This window comes from Doryrhamphus excisus, chromosome 21, assembly GCF_030265055.1.
Source record: "Doryrhamphus excisus isolate RoL2022-K1 chromosome 21, RoL_Dexc_1.0, whole genome shotgun sequence".
NCBI classification, from domain to species: Eukaryota; Metazoa; Chordata; class Actinopteri; order Syngnathiformes; family Syngnathidae; genus Doryrhamphus; species Doryrhamphus excisus.
This window is the reverse complement of record NC_080486.1, coordinates 10426737-10444480: the sequence shown is the minus strand read 5'-3', so window position 1 is coordinate 10444480 and position 17744 is coordinate 10426737. Positions and strand designations below refer to the sequence as shown.

At 38.4% G+C, this 17744-nt stretch overlaps 1 protein-coding gene and 1 long non-coding RNA gene across 2 annotated transcripts in view; one reads left to right on the top strand and one right to left on the bottom strand.

Annotated features, from left to right (window-relative positions):
* The window catches only part of LOC131108830 (uncharacterized), a 53444-nt gene that overhangs the window by 20186 nt on the left and 15514 nt on the right, over positions 1–17744 (bottom strand). Inside the window, exons 5-6 of the long non-coding RNA XR_009120547.1 lie at positions 14393–14538; positions 6515–6642 (exon numbers count right to left, since the gene is read on the bottom strand). This is a non-coding gene — a long non-coding RNA (uncharacterized LOC131108830). The remainder of the gene's footprint in view (positions 1–6514; positions 6643–14392; positions 14539–17744) is intronic.
* LOC131108829 (musculin) lies at positions 2005–4412 on the top strand. Its single transcript, XM_058060185.1, has 2 exons — positions 2005–2378; positions 3592–4412. The coding sequence occupies exons 1-2, from the start codon at positions 2070–2072 to the stop codon at positions 3673–3675; spliced, it is 393 nt and encodes a 130-aa protein (XP_057916168.1). The 5' UTR covers positions 2005–2069; the 3' UTR covers positions 3676–4412.

The window sequence follows — 17744 nt, the reverse complement described above, 5'->3', positions numbered from 1 at the left end:
TATTTTCTATACGACTTATTCTGTTCAGGCAGAAAGCAGTAGAAAGCTGGAGCCTACCCCAGCTGATCACGACACTATAAGGGCATTCATTTGATTTTTACATCTTATTTCACTTCACATTACCCATCCATTTTATGGCCCAGTGATACTATTCAGTAACGCATGGGGTGCTGGAGCCTATCCCACTACACTACACTGGGCCTACTGCTCATCCTGTTAAGAGAGCAAGCTGGAGGCTATCCCAGGTGGTCATGTATCAGCCCCTCTATTTTCTATACGACTTATTCTGTTCAAGCAGAAAACAGCAGAAAGCTGGAGCCTACCCCAGCTGACCACTACACTATAAGGGCATTAATTTGATTTTTACAGTTTATTTCACTTCACATTACCAATCCATTTTATGGCCCGGTGATACTATTCAGAAATACATAGGGAGCTGGAGCCTATCCCACTACACTACACTGAGTCTACCGCTCATCCTGTTAAGAGAGCAAGCTGGAGGCTATCCCAGGTGGTCATGTATCAACCCCTCCAATTTCTGTACGACTTATTCTGTTCAGGCAGAAAGCAGTAGAAAGCTGGAGCCTACCCCAGCTGATCACAACACAATAAGGGCATTTATTTGATTTTTACATTTTATTTCACTTCACATTACCCATCCATTTTATGGCCCGGTGATACTATTCAGTAATGCATGGGGTGCTGGAGCCTATCCCACTACACTACACTGGGTCTACCGCTCATCCTGTTAAGAGAGCAAGCTGGAGGCTATCCCAGGTGGTCATGTATCAGCCCCTCTATTTTCTATACGACTTATTCTGTTCAAGCAGAAAGCAGCAGAAAGCTGGAGCCTACCCCAGCCGATCACTACACTATCAGGGCATTAATTTGATTTTTACAGTTTATTTCACTTCACATTACCAATCCATTTTATGGCCCGGTGATACTATTCAGAAATACATAGGGAGCTGGAGCCTATCCCACTACACTACACTGGGTCTACCGCTCATCCTGTTAAGAGAGCAAGCTGGAGCCTATCCCAGGTGGTCATGTATCAACCCCTCCAATTTCTGTACGACTTATTCTGTTCAGGCAGAAAGCAGCAGAAAGCTGGAGCCTACCCCAGCTGATCATGACACTATCAGGGCCTTCATTTGATTTTTACATTTTGAAGTGAAATAAAATGTACAAATCAAATGAAGCGCCTGATAGTGTAGTGAACAACTGGGGTAGACTCCAGCTTTCAGTTATTTTGAACAGGATAAGCGTAATGGATGGATACATGGAATTAAATGAAGGCACTGATGATAGCATAGTGGTCATCTGGGGTAGGCTCCAGCTCACCATGTGAGTCTTAAGAGGATGAGCAGTAGACTCTGAGAGTTTAGTCTGATAGACTCCAGCTTCCTGGGATTTTGAACAGAATCAATGTGATATGTATGACTAAAAAGACAATTTTTAGATCAACTGGGGTCGGCTCCAGCTTTCGGTTATTTTGAACAGGATAAGCGTAATGGATGGATATATGAAATTAAATGAAGGCACTGATAGCATAGTGGTCATCTGGGGTAGGCTCCAGCTCACCATGTGAGTCTTAACAGGATGAGCAGTAGACTCTGATAGTTCAGTCTGATAGACTCCAGCTTCCTGGGATTTTGAACGGAATCGGTGTGATATGGATGACGAAAAAGACAATTTTTAGATCAACTGGGGTAGGCTCCAGCTTTCGGTTATTTTGAACAGGATAAGCGTAAGCGGTGTAGAAAACAGATGGATACATGAAATTAAATGAAGGTACTGATCATGTCGTGGTCAGCTAGGGTAGGTTCCAGCCCTTGTGCTGTGATGCGTTCACTTGTCATATGGCTTGTAGCCTAATCCCAGCATAGTCTACTGTTGCGTGACGTCAAGTGGGAAAAGTGGGAGGAGGAATGTTATGGAGAAAGAGCGCCCAGATGTCCAGAATGCGTCTTAAATGACAAGGATTTCCAGGCCATGGGCATGTTTTGCTTTCAGAGGACGCCCGGTGAAGCCAGTTGGACTTCTCATCTCCTCCAGAGCAGGTGGTCATGTCCACTGGTTCGTCGGCGAGCGATGCCGAGGACTATTCGGACCGGAACGGCGCACCCAAAGACAAACGGTCCAAGAAGGATGCTCGCCAGTCGCACCGTGACGCGGCCAACGCCAGGGAGAGGGCGAGGATGAGGGTGCTGAGCAAAGCCTTCTCCAGACTTAAGACCAGTTTGCCGTGGGTGCCGGCGGACACCAAGTTGTCCAAACTGGACACCCTGCGTCTGGCATCAAACTACATCTCACATCTGAGGCAGCTTCTGCAGGAGGACCGACTGGAGGACAGCTTTGTGCAGACGTCCGCTTTGGTATGACAATTACTGTATTTACATTACTTAATACAGTTATGGGCTCCATCATATATTTGATGGCCTAAAATAACATTATTTCACCCATAACAATTCAAATTACATTATAAAATAATTACAATATTAATAATAATAAATAAACAATAAATAATATTTACAGATGATTTAAATAATTTACAATCATTTTCTTGTTTAAATAAATATATTAAAATATAATTAAATAAACATAAATTGTTTTAAAACTATTTTTTTAAAATATATTTAAATACATTTTTATTTTAAATTTTTATTTAAAGTTTAAAAAGTTTTTTAAAGTTTTTTTATTTTAAGTATTTGTCAATTATGTACAAATAAATCATTAACTACTTTTAAACATGATTTTTGTTTATGGCTTTTTAAACACTATTTATTTATTGTAATAGAATAAAATATTCATTTTTCACTGAGAAATTCTTAATCCTATTTCCCACTTCTGTAAAATATATATATATATATTTTAAATATTATTAAAATATGAAGAAATAAAAAACATTATGTGTTTTGTTAAAAGTGTTTTTAAACAAATTATTCTTTTAAGATTAATCATGTTAAAATAAAATTAAATATATTTTTTTCACTGAGAAATATGTACCCCTATTTCCCACTTCTGTAAAATATGTATATTTTAAATATTATTAAAATATGAAGTAATAACAAAACATTATATGTTTTGTTAAAAGTGTTTTTAAACAAATTATTCTTTTAAGATTAAACATGTTGTTTCAACACATTTTTATTTAAAATATTTTTACTAATTATTTTACAAATTATATGGATTTTATTTATTCTATTAAAATTAAAATACATCACTGAACAATGTTTTGCTCTAAAAACCCTACTTTAAAAAGCGATTATTTTTTTCAAAATTAAATTAATTTTGCTTTATTTTATTAGTATTCAAGTATTCAAACATATTTATATCTTTTTAGTATATTTTTTTGTATCAACTTATTTATTTTAATGTTTTTATAGAAAACATATCTTTAAATAAATTCTTGGATAAAATAGTTACGTTATTTTCATGTATTAATTTCATGATATAATATTATTTTATTATTGGCTGTTGGGAAGTCACATGCTACTGTCCATAATATGGTGAAAAGTACGAGGAAGCGAGGAGGAAGGAGCCCATATTTGTACTTCCTGTCATGCCCATGTGTTGTCTTTGGAACAGACATGGCCGTTTGTGACGTCAGGACACTCCGAGGACCAAGACTTGTCCACCACTGGAAGACTTTATGGAGCTACCGCCTGCTGAGGCCTCGCCATGACCTTATCATCTATGATTGTTCAAGGTCACAATAATAAACATATCCTATTCAATTAATGTCCATCCAAATGAGGGTACAGGTGTGCCTAATATTGTGACCAACAGTAGAGGAGAACCACACAAAAAGAGCACTTTTCATCAGGTTGTTGTAAAGTTGCAGCTGTTGTTCATGTTGGTGACTTTCCCAGAATTCCGAGCATGCATTCAGGGACTCTCTGGGGACGTCTAATGAGCTGCCTTCTCACACTCGTCAAGGACAAAGTGTCCTGTGTTTAAGTGGGGCCATCAATCGTGGGGACGAAGTGATGATGTGGGTGGCGTGACGTTGGTTTTTCATATGAAATAGATACAGTACGTTGACATATAAATAATACGGCGACAACACCAGTTGACGTTTGGTTAAAAAACAGCAGCACTTGACAGTGTTACATTGGCTTCATCTAGTGGTTGCAAATAGAACTGCAAGTCCTACATTGTTATGTGAAGGGAACGCATGTATGGCCGGTTAAAATACACACTTTGTATGATGTGAAATAAATATATATTAACATTTATATTCAGATTATAACCATAACTCATTCTTAAAATAATTACGTTCATTTTTCTTCAATGAAAATGTTTTTTAGAGGAAAAAAGGGGGGAAATAGAGAAAAAACAAGAATAAAACAACAGATTTTACCTACCGGAAGTCTGCATTTTTCTAGAAATGTGTGTTTTTTGTAAAAAAAAAAGGCAAAACTAATTATAATAATAATAACTATTATAATTATTATTAATAATTATTATAATATAATAATAATTATTATTAATAATATAATGTTATTATTATTATTTTAGCCTTTTTTTTTACAAAAAACAACAACAATAATAATAATAATTATTATTACTTTTATTTTAGCCTTTTTTTTACAAAAAAACATACATTTCTAGAAAAATGCAGACTTCAGGAAGGTAAAATGATGATGATAATAATAATAATAGTAATTATTATTATTATTATTATTATTATTATTATTATTATTATTATTATTATTATTATTGTTATTTTTATTGTTATTTTTATTGTTATTATTATTACTATTATTATCATTATTATTATTATTATTGACCCCCCCAAAAAACCCAAATATCAATGGTAATTTTTTAAAATTACTAATGGTAATTCAATTTTTTTTACAAAATAAAAAGATTGACATATACAATTTTACTGCAGTGACATATTGACAAGCAATAACTCTATACATCCAGCAGAGGGCAGTGTGCCCACATGTTTGACCCCACATAGGGATTTTCTGTCATGTTTCTTTTTTCTCCTCCTCTACTAAGTAAAAAACAATGAAAAATTTGCCAATAATTCTGTTACCAATTTTTGCAAGTTATTTCAAACTCGTACTATGTATGGTAGCAAAAAAATAAAGCTCGGTTGAGCCATCAGTTATGAAAAATCAGCACAATGCAAATTTGTCCTGCTTTTTTTGGTATGACTGCAGCATTCCTTGAACAGAAAGGAGCTTGTTAGGTCCAAAGCCAACATGAGGAGGTTCAGCGAGGATGCCTCTGCGACCGACCGACCGCCCTGAAAACTGGATGGACGCTGAAGATTTTTTCCAAAAGCACTTTGGGAATGTTTGTTATTCCATATCCTCTCACTCAAATAGCACTAATGAGGAATCCCAAACTATTTCAATCACCTTTTTTTTCTCTCGTGTATACACTTCCCCTTATGAGTCAGATGAGTTCCTCACAGCTTTGTTTATAATAATAGAAGATACTTTCTTTGTTGGGAGGGAAACGGTCGTCTGAAATACAGGAATTAGCTGAATGAGTTCTGCAACTGAGGTTAAAAGAATGTACATTCTGACTTTAAAAATGACCTTAATCATGTAAAATTACCATTTAAAAATAAAACACAATATGATCATACTATTTCCCCTTTAAAAAATTACCTTGTTCCCCATAAAAAAAATATAGATATATATTCTTTAAAAAATGTGAAGATATAAATAATAAGACATTCTTTTAAAATTAAAAATGTTTTTTGAACTAAAAAAGTCAGATTAATTCATGCAAAATTAGGAGTTTTTCTTTTCAAAAAGCTTTTTTTTTTCATTTTAAAATATTTTTTCATGAAAAAAAAAGTTTTTTAATGTTTAAATGTTCAAGGTTTATGATGCCACCTTTAAAAGAAATTACATTTTTTACTCATAATTTTGTTTCTCAAAAACATATCAACAAATATTAATTTTATTTTCCCCAAATATCTTGAGATAATCTTTTAATCCTTTAGAAATATCTTTCTGTTTTTAATATTTATATAAAGTGAATTTTAAGGTTTTTATTTCTCACAAAAACATTTTCTTGGAAATTAAAAAAATATATATTTTAATTTTACATGATTATTAAATTGATTTTCATTTCTTTAAAATGTGATTTTCAAGGTTTAGGATTTAAAGATTACATTTTTTTTCTCCTAACATTTTTTTCTTGGGGGAAAAAAATGAATAATTAATTTGAATAAATTTTTTTATCGATTTTTAATCAGATTTATTCCATGTTTCTTTTTTTTTCTTTTAAAAATGACCTTTTTTTCTTTTAAAATATGTTTTCATTAAAAAACTATATATGGCTATATATGTTTAAGACTTAAGACTAAGGAGCTGCAACTGCATAAATAAATCATATTTTTCTTTACCAATACATTTTGTTCACCTTGCAAGATGTTATTCTTGCCAGCTAGTAATCCTTTTAAAAATAACTTTTTGTTTGATGCCATTTTAGCATTTATGGCATGTGTTTTCCATGGTTAAAATGTACATAAAACAAATACCTGTGTACAAGATCACACAGCCTCAGAGAGTGGCACGCTCTCATCTTCTAAGGTGATAATGGAGGGAGGAGGAGCAGGAGGAGGTGAAGGCTAAGTCTCTCAGTGGCTTTTTTCCCATGCGTGTCATCCTGGAGAAGAGAAGAGAAATGAGCGGTCAGGTTGCTTGAAGGCCCAAAGTGTCAGCGCCGCAGAGGGATTAGACATTGCCTTCATTGTTCTCCAGGCCACAATGCTCTTTGTCGGCATCAACCTCTGCTGGCCTACAAAAGTCCAACACACCTGCAAACTATGGATTAGAACCTCTTTTCTTTTCTCTGTGCTGACACTTTGCCTCTGGCGCTGTTGGAACACATCAAAAGTCCCTGACTCTGTGGGGCGACAGCCAAACGCAATAGCGATAGTCACAATGCTCCCCCTGCCAGTTATCAGCGATACCGGTCACCTTGCACAACAGAAATACAACAGAAAGGCTCGAAACACATGCAATAGAAATAAGTTCTCTTCTATTCTCTAAATAGCAACACGCTCATACAAGAGCACATGTAATTATTTCCTTGGTCCTCCTGCCAGTTATTAATGATAACTACCACCTTTGAGACCCATTTGAGACCTCAAATAAGAATGCACTCGCTCATATAACAGTACATGTGCGTGTGTACTAGACAACTGGTATAATTATACTCACTCCTCCTGCCAGTTATTAATGATCTCTCACAAAAAGAAATTTGCAAAAAGACTTGAAATAACAATGTGCTCACTCATACAAGAGCACATGTGTCCTCTGTAGATGAGTTCTGCAATTATTTTGCTGGCTCCTCCTGCCAGTTATGATCAATAACTGCCACCTTCCACAATAGAAATTAGCACAGAGACCTAAAATAAGAATGCACTCGCTCATATAACAGTACATGTGCGTGTGTACTAGGCAATTTGTATAATTATAATCACTCCCCCTGCCAGTTATTAATGATAACTGCCGCCTCTCACAAATGAAATTTTCAAAAAGACTTGAAATAACGATGTGCTCGTTCATACAAGAGCATGTGTGTCCTCTGTAGATGAGTTCTGCAGTTATTTTGCTGGCTCCTCCTGCCAGTTATTATTAATAACTGCCACCTTCCACAATAGAAATTAGCACAGAGACTTGAAATAAGAATGCATTCGCTCATATAACAATACATGTGCATGTGTGGTAGGCAACTTGTATAATTATACTCACTCCCCCTGCCAGTTATTAATGATAACTGCCACCTTCTACAATATAAATAAATAGAAAAACTCAAAAATAATCAACAAAGCTTAAGGAACACCTGCTCGTGCACAAGCAACTTTACAATAAAGTGGTCACTCCTCCTGCCAGTTATTTAGGATAACCGCCACTTTGCATCATAGAAATGAATACAGAAGAAAGCACAAATCTCACAATGTACTTTCTCACACATGAGTACATGAGACCTGCGGGGAAGCCAATCAGATAAAGGTATCAAATGGAGGACATGCCCAAATAAATGTCAGAGAATAAATCAGTCGGTGCATCAGTCTTATTTTGGACAGCCTGCCTCACCTTTGACCTCAGAGAGAAAGTATTCTGTCAAACATCTTTGATGACCTGGCCCAAGCAACTAAATCCCAACTTTTTTTCCCCCTTTTCTCTCTTTCTGTTGCTTTTTAAGAGGCTTGAACTTTTCCTGACCACATCGGAAATCAAAGCGATTTCACGCTCTTTGTGTAGAACGTGATGTCCTAAAACTGACGGGAGATTTGGGAGCGTCGAGTCGGCACAGGTGCCACTAAATAGACACTTTGATGGCGAACAAATAGTCGCCCTTTTCCGTCTTTTATTGAGGTTATCGCTCCTTCTAACGTTACATTATTCAACCTTTCACACACACATCCAACAATCACGACATTTAATTCAAACAAAGTTTTAATTACCATTAATTACTCATATTATCATTGAATAATAATAATTAATATTAATTTAAAATGCATTACATTTTATATAAATAAATTCTAAATCTAATCTAAGAATCAATTATAATTTTTTTAATATAAGTACTTTCCCAAGGTAATAAAATAAATAAAAATCAACAATAAAAAAGCTAAATAATATAAAAAAAATAACAAAATTAACATAATCATATGCAATAATAATGCTTACACTTATCATGGATACACATCCAACAATCATACACAACATTTAATTCAAACAAAGTTCTAATTACCATTCATTAAAACCCAATTACTCATATTATCATTGAATAATATTAATTAAAATGTATTACATTTTACATATATAAATTCTAAATAATCTAAGAATAAATTGTATATTTTTTAATATAAGTACTTTCACAGGGCAATAAAATAAAAAAATCAACAATAAAAATGCTAAATAATATTAAATATTATATAATAATTATTATTATAAATATAACACAATTAATATAATCATATAGACTAATAATGCTTACATTTATCATGGATACACATCCATCATACACAACATTTCATTCAAAAAAAGTTCTAATTACCATTCATTAAAATCCAATTAATCATAATGTCATTGAATATTATTAATTTAAAATGTATTACATTTTACATAAATAAATTATAAATATTTTTTTAATATAAGTACTTTCACAAGGCAATCAAATAAATAAAAATGAACAATAAAAATGCCAAATAATATTTAAAAAATAACAAAATTAATATGATGTGCACTAATAATGCTTACATTTATTGTGGATGCATATGAAATCATCATTGTTCATTCACAATAAAGATTAATTATTTCCTTGCTGTGCATTATTATGAAAGGTTAATCTCTGGATTAACACCAAATAACTGCATAGCCTGAAAAAGAATATTCCCATGCATGCAAATTAATAAAATAAATTTTTTGACCTTTAGAAAACAAATGATGTCTTAGGATTGGACGTTAAGTTATTGATTTATATATAATATCAGCCCATCACGAGGGCTTTATGATACATCCCATTTCTAACAGGATCGTGATGACGGTGTCTTCGTGCTGACCTCAGGGTCACCGCCATGCGCCAGAGACGCGACTGACAGCTCCTCCAGTCCAGTTAACGCCGTGTGATGGATCACCTGTTCATGCGAGTGTGTGTCAGTGTGTGTGTGTGTGTGTTCATAGATTTATGTGTGTTACCCTAGAGAGGCTCTGTGGAAGGATGATGGATCAGATGGCGTGTTAATTACTCAGCCTTCAAAAGGGGAAGGAGGAGGGGAGGGTTTGGTGGTCAGAGGCGGGGGGAAAGGCGTGGTGGATAATGGACATGCGGATGGACGGACACTTAAGCCCCGCCTCCGTCGCTATTCTGTGAGGCTAACACATCAAATATATTTATCATTGAGGTTATACTTGGCGTATCAGACACCGTCTTTCTTACATCCTGCACGATTCCCACATCTTCATTCCACTAGCCATGTGGAAAAGGCATCGAGATTTAAATGCCCTCGCCGGACATAACACGATAGAACACATGGGAGCCCCCCTCCCCCCTTTGCTCGGATGCCAGCTGTGCTCGGACACAGCGGCCAGCTTTGTCACCTTGTAAAGCAAAGATAAGATGCGTGGAGTCTGTGAACGCCGCTGATGTATTTTAGTTGCACTCTAGAGATGGAGACACTTCATAAAAAAGTATGAGAAGTAGCTCAAACGAGCGTCAGGTGTCTCAAGCGATCAGCCGTGTATTTTATCCATCTCGCCCGGTGAAATCGGAGCTGCCGGTTGTTAAGTTTTCCCATCAATATTCCTCCTTATGGGTCATTAGTGTGTACAGCAGTTGAATTAAATACACGTCTTTATAAAAACACACACCGCATCCGTGTCTGTATTAGCACTTACAGGAAGTAACTACACAGCCGCAAGTAAAATAAAGGGGGCGCATTCTCTGCACATGCGCAAAGGATGTAGTGAATTGTATAAATATAAATCATTACATACAGTACAGTATGTACAGTACAAGTAACCCCTCATTAGGGGCAACTTACACATAGGACTCAATGTTAATAGATAGACTATATATGTAAACATTTATGACTTGCCTAGTACGCATCAAATAACACTTCATAGTCACCTTTACACACCTTTTCTAAACTACTTTTATTCTAAACTTATTCTAATCTAAACTAAGAAAGCGTAAAATGTACCACTTCCACACAGAATACGAGGAGAATTCATTTTTACTGTCATGAATCTAGGGCTGCACGGTGGACGAGTGGCTGGCACACAGGCCTCGCAGCTATAAGACCCCAGTTCGATTCCACCCTCGGCTATCTCTGTGTGGAGTTTGCATGTTCTCCCGGCGCATGCGTGGGTTTTCGCCGGGTACAATTTTCATAAATTTGAAGTTATGCAGACACCTAGCGCTATCATGCTAGGTGTTAGCATGCTAGCACGTCAATGTTAGCATGCTAACATAATTATACTAACATTTCTAGCATTTTCAGGGATAGGATCTTTACAAACACTTTGCGCTATTATGCTAGGTGTGAGCATGCTAATGCTTGCATGTTAGCATTCTAACATTTTGCACTATGCATTATGTGGTGTTAGTGATGAGTGGTTAGCGCGAAGGCCTCACAGCTAGGAGACCCGGGTTCAATTCCACCCTCGGCTATCTCTGTGTGGAGTTTGCATGTTCTCCACGTGCATGCGTGGGTTTTCTCCGGGTACTCCGGTTTTCTCCCACATTCCAAAAAACATGCTAGGTTAATTAGCGACTCTAATTAGGTTAATTAGCCTCTCGCCCGAAGACAGCTGGGATAGGCTCCAGCACCCCCTGCGACCCTCGTTAGGATAAGCAGTAGAAAATGAATGAATGAATGAAGTTATGCAGACAATTAGCATTATCATGCTAGGTGTTAGCATGCTAGCACGTCAATGTTAGCATGCTAACATAATTAATACTAACATTTCTAGCATTTTCAGGGATAGGATCTTTACAAACACTTTGCGCTATTATGCTAGGTGTGAGCACGCTAATGTTTGCATGTTAGCATTCTAACATAATTATACTAACATTTTGAACTATGCATTATGTGGTGTTAGTGACAGCTGGGATAGGTTCCAGGATAAGCGGTAGAAAATGAATGGATGGTGTTGCTTACTAGTGCGCTTTACATATAAAATATGATAATTGAATATAATCAATAAAATATGGGGCACAACAGAACTTGCCCCTAGTGCAAATGAATCAATGTCAGTGGCTCAGACTGACAGTGAATGACAAGTGTGTGCCTATAGTGTGTGTAGTTAAAGTCCTTTCGTGTGTGTGTGTGTGTGTGATCAGAGAACAAACAATCAGCTCATGGCCTTGAGAACCCTCCGTGGATTTAATGCATCAGAAGCCTGGGAGCTGCCTGTTTGTCTCTTTCCACACGGCCGCCAAGGCAAACAGCAGGGTCCTCCTGCTACCTCTCCCATGGGTCAGCTCCCTCTCAACCCCTGGGCAGCTTTGATGTGACGGACACAAGAAGAAGACGAAGAAAAAGAAGGGGGTCCGAGAAGGATTTGGGTACTTAAAACACCCCCTCCACCATGTGTGTGTTTCTTTGTGATGTTGGTGGCAGACGAGGAAGGAAGGAGGAGGTGCTCGGAGGGGTCAGGTGGGGTGAAAGGTCATGTGTCCATTCCTCTTATCGTCCTGTTTGTTGGCCACAGAAGTACTATTTTGTCATTCTTTTTTTTTTTATTATTCTCACTAGCTGTATCCTATAGGTCAGCGGTAGTGGTAGTGGTAGTGGTAGAATTCCCGGTCTGGAATTCCAGTCATGCACGTTTCTATCCGCTTTAGAGCTTTGCAGTATATAAAAAAAGTGAGATAGCATCAAGCTAAGTCACTTTTTGACCTCTTCTTCTGTTGCTTCTTGGCACCACTGGCACTCCAGTTAAGTTATGACTGTCTGGGCTTGTATGTTTTTATAATTTCCTCCTTTTTTCAATGTGGAATTGTGCAAATATTACAGTGGAGATTTGTGCTGTAAGGCAAGAAAAAGGGCAAAAAATTGAATAAAGCGCGTGCAGAAGTAGTATAGTGACAGGATGAAAATAAAGGTGAAAAGGGATGTTGGGAACTGATAACAAGAAAGGGAGGAGTATTTTCCACAGTTTTACTATTGTGTTTATTTCCTGCGAAGTGGCTTAATGGGGAGACTGCTCCTTGATCGTGGTCCAACTATGCTCTTCCAGAAAGTAAGTCTGCATGATAAAAGCAGGCGATTCATGTCCTTTGATTCCATTTTCTAGCCCTCTGTTGCTCTCCTTGGGAATCCCCTTACATCTCCGCTGATTTGGAGTCTAATTCTCCATCATGGATGACAAATGTGGGTTGTGTCGCCTGGATGGAGCGGACGGTTCAAAGGTGGGCATGGACCGTAGGGATTTATCATGGTCATGAAAGGAGGGCATGTAATCTCACTATGCAGCGTGACACAGCATCTCATTGGGAAAGTGCAGTAGTGGAGGAAATGGGAGAAAGAGGTCAAATTTGGATGTTGCTGATAGATGGATGGATGGATAGATAGATACAGGTTGATTGTTGCATCTTAATGATGATATCCACCACCTGAAATAACATGAAGTCATATTGAAAACCGTCTAAAATTAATATTTATATTACACTTAATTTATATAACTCTAAAGGCACTGATAAGTTTATCTGTTTGTCTGTGTTCAGTGAATGGAATTGGATATTTTCAGGAATTGTCGGAAATGGGATACGGAAGAAAAAAATGGAAGATACAATTTTGGGGGCGATCTGGCTCACCGTTTGGATCCAGGAATTTTTTTAAAGGATTCCTAAACATTGTAATTTGTGCATATAACGCCACTACAAAATGGTCAGAGCACTTTCCAGTACATTGTTAGCATACTAATGTTAGCATACTAGCATTTCTTGCTGTTTACATGGGTAAACACGTATATGAATTAATACTTACCGCTATCATGCAAAGTGTTAGCATTGCATGTTAGCATTGCTAGCATGCTAACATGAGCACACTAGCATTTGTGCAGTTTTCATGAATATGAAGTTATGCAGACACTTAGCGCTATCATGCTAGGTGTCAGCATGCTAGCATGTCAATTTTAGCATGCTAACATAACTGTACTAACATTTCTAGCATTTTCAGAGGTAGGCTCTTGTACAAACACTTAGCGCTATTGTGCTAGGTGCGAGCATGCTAATGATTGCATGTTAGCATTCTAACATAATTACACTAATATTTTGCACTATTATGCAGGATGTTAGGCTGCATGGCGAATGAGTGGTTAGTGCGAAAGGCCTCACAGCTAGGAGACCTGAGTTCAATTCCACCCTCGGCCATCTCTGTGTGGAGTTTGCATGGGTTTTTTCCGGGTACTCCGGTTTCCTCCCACATTCCAAAAACACGCTAGGTTAATTGTCCATAGGTATGAATGTGAGTGTGAATGGTTGTTTATCTATATGTGCCCTGTGATTGGCTGGCGACCAGTCCAGGGTGTACCCCACCTCTCTCGCCCGAAGACAGCTGGGATAGGCTCCAGCACCACTCGCGACACTCGTGAGGATAAGCGGTAGAAAATGAATGAATGAATGCTGGGTGTTAGCATGCTAATGTTAGCATGTTAATATTGTTCGCCTTCTTTAAGTCATCCAGACACTTCCATGCGCATTGATTTTAAATATGTAGATTATAGATATGTAGATAATATAAATTCAATATATAATAATCTCAATAATAATGATACATTTTAAAATAAAGAGATTTAAAAATGACTAAGTTTGACGATGGTTAATACAAACTATGACAACTAAAATCAATGAATATAAAAGTGCATGCATCCGTGTCTTTTCTTCCAGGAATACTTACGGTGATTTTCCCAGATGTCGCAGCTCTCCTGCCCCATCTTGCTCCAGGTGGTCCTCAAGCAGCCACCTGTGTTGTCTTTGTGGCGCTGTCATGTGTCTCCAGGCAGGCCTTTTGTGGGGGTCACAAGCCTGATGATGGAGATTGAACTGCTCAAAAAAAGGGAGAAAAAAAAAGAAGGGGTCAGAAACAAAATGGAGGTAATAATAATTCTATCTGTAAATGCATTGAATTTGATTTACTAATTTTTAACTTAGCGAAACATCAAAAATTGTCACTTTGCTTCAATTTTATTTTTTATTTTTGTGGATATTAGTGCCTGAAATTAAAAACAAAATTCAGTATAAATTGTGATGAATGCCTAAACAAACAAAACAGAGTAAAAAACGTCTAAAATCACAAGTGAGCGATTTGCTTCGCCCAGTTTTATTTACCCCTTCCTCCAGAAGGGGGAGTGTTGATGAATGACGCCTCGGCGCCCTGGGGCTCTCCTGTTTAAGGAGCGGCGATGCGATTTATGAGAGGGCCCTCGCAGGCTTCACGGTGATTAATCGACGCCATCCTCTGTGGCCACAGGCGTGGGGCGGCGAGGCGGCGGGGGCAGCCGGCCCTCCGCTTGTTTGGATAGGGAGATAACATCAAAGCGGCCTGCTGCTTGCGTTAAGAAAATACTGCATTCTGGGTCAGCGCAAATGATTGCAAGAGGGGGGTTTTGAAACCGTTTTTTAATGGCGCTCCCCATCAATATATTATCACTCGGTGGACTTTTCGTGTTGAAGGGGGTCATGCGTAGAACCGAATCCTTCATGTTGACTGATTAGCTGCTCTGCCGTATTTATGAATGGATGCTGGGAATGGTGTAGTAATACAGCCATCCGTCAGGGTTCGCACAAATTTGTACCTAATGAGGTGTTTAGGGTGTTAGCCTCAGAGATATTTACCTGCCCTACTGTTCCTCCTCCACACCTGCGCCATTGATCACTCACTTTATGCTGCGGGGCGCACACTTCAGCTCTTTTCATGTCTTTTCCCAAATGACCTTCTTCCCTGTGGGAGCTACATCCATCCCGGTGCTTGAGCATTATCCGACAACTTTGTCATCTTCACTGCTTTAAATCATAAAAACGACTATTCTCTCAGATTCTTTTTTTGCCTTTGTTTGAGGTGGATTTTTTTTTTCCCCCACTTTATGATAGTACCGCTGGAAAACGCATCAGTTATAACCACACAAGCTAGGAACAATGTCGGAGAACGAGGGCCGAGATTCCTGTATTTACTTCTCAGATGTGTTTGTTGGAAAGGAGACACGTGTATCCATTCATTCATTCATTTTCTACCGCTTTTTCCTCACGAGGGTCGTTGGGGGGGGTGCTGGAGCCTATCCCAGCTGTCTTCGAGCGAGAGGCGGGGGTACACCCTGGACTGGTCGCCAACCAATCACAGGGCACATATAGACAAACAACCATTCACACTCACATTCATACCTATGGACAATTTGGAGTCGCTAATTAACCTAGCATGTTTTTGGAATGTGGGAGGGAGCCTGTCCCAGCTGTCTTCGGGCGAGAAGCGGGGTACACCCTGGACTGGTCGCCAGCCAATCACAGGGCACATATAGACAAACAACCATTCACACTCACATTCATACCTATGGACAATTTGGATTGGCCAATTAACCTCACGAGTGTCGCGGGGGGTGCTGGAGCCTATCCCAGCTGTCTTCTACACCCTGGACTGGTGGCCAGCCAATCACAGGGCACATATAGACAAACAACCATTCACACTCACATTCATACCTATGGACAATTTGGATTGGCTAATTAACCTAGCATGTTTTTTTGGAATGTGGGAGGAAACCGGAGTACCCGGAGAAAACCCACGCATGCACGGGAGAACATGCAAACGCCACACAGAGATGGCCTAGGGTGGAATTGAACCCTGGTCTGCGCGCTAACCACTCGACCGCCGTGCCGCCCTCACGTGTATTCAAAAAGGTAGCAAAAAAAAAAGCGTGTAGTGTTTCATGTTTCATGTGCCGTCTTAATTGGCACAAAACTTTATCCAAGAGGAGACTGAGGGCAGCATGATGCAGGTAAAATATAACTGATTTAAACATGAGGATGCAGACCAACGAAGAAGGTCAGCCCGCGGTCTCCTTCTCATTGCATTTGCACATCAAAACACTTCCCAGTGGTGAGAACACGGACCTTCGACTGCTTTCCCTTTTTTTCCCCTAAAAGCATCGACAATTTAGCTAAACTCAGCTTCCCCTGAAAGGCGCACTGTTACCTGCCCGCTGGGGTAGAACCTGCACTGGTGGCTCATGCCCTTTCCCAGGCTTCCAGCGCGGGACCTCGACTGCAGGCGGACAGAGGGGACACCTGTTCCTTCTGTGAGGTTCCTTCCCTGGCTTCTATTGAGAACGGGGCTTCACGATGAGGTGGAGGAAAGCCGAGACGGGGGCAGGAAAGGGGATGCTTATAGTGAGATGAATCTGGTGCAATTTGCCAAAACGCAGGGCCTCCTTTCACGGGACAATTAGACACGCTTGCAGTAGCAATGTCAGTGTCTCTGGAGTCTTACACTTTTATAGGCATAATGCACTCGCTGTGCTGTAGTAATGGACAACCTTTAGACCATTAGTCTCCAAATAAACCACAACGATAAAGCATATGGTGCCCATGCAGACTGTAGAAGTAGAATTATTTAAATGCAATCTCTCCGCCCACCAGTTATTAATGATAACTGGCATTTTGCATATGATAAACAAACAAAATGACTCAAAATAATCCACAAAGTCAAAGCCCATTGTAGCCCAGTCATGCACAGGCATGTATTATTTTGGGATAACCGCCACCTAGCATAACAGAATGACTTGAAATTAGCCACTAAGTCAGGAAAGTTTGAGCAAACCAACGTTGTATGATAAAGTGATGATATTCAAGAACAAGTAAAGCTCACTAGTTATTAATAATAACCTCCACCTAGCATAACAGAATGACTTGATATAAGCCACAAAGTCAGGAAAGTTGCAGCAAACCAACGTTGTATGATAAAGTGATGCTATTCAAGAACAAGTGAAGCTCACTAGTTATTAATAATAACCGCCACCTAGCATAATGGAATGACTTGAAATAATCTACAAGGTCAGGAAAGTTGCAGCAAATCAGTGTTGTATGACAAAATGATGGTATTCAAGAACAAGTAAAGCTCACTAGTTATTAATAATAACCGCCACCTAGCATCATATAAACAGAATGACTCGAAATAATCCAAAAGTCAAAGCCCAAGGGACACTCAATCATACACAGGGCAGATTTGGATCGATCTTCCCACTAGTTATGTTATGATAACC

Bases quoted from the DNA above. Each gene is read 5' to 3' on its own strand.
- LOC131108829 (XM_058060185.1), top strand. From the start codon at position 2,070: ATGTCCACTGGTTCGTCGGCGAGCGATGCCGAGGACTATTCGGACCGG. The intron at 2,379-3,591 runs GTATGACAATTA...TCTTTGGAACAG, and splicing joins TTGTGCAGACGTCCGCTTTG to ACATGGCCGTTTGTGACGTC.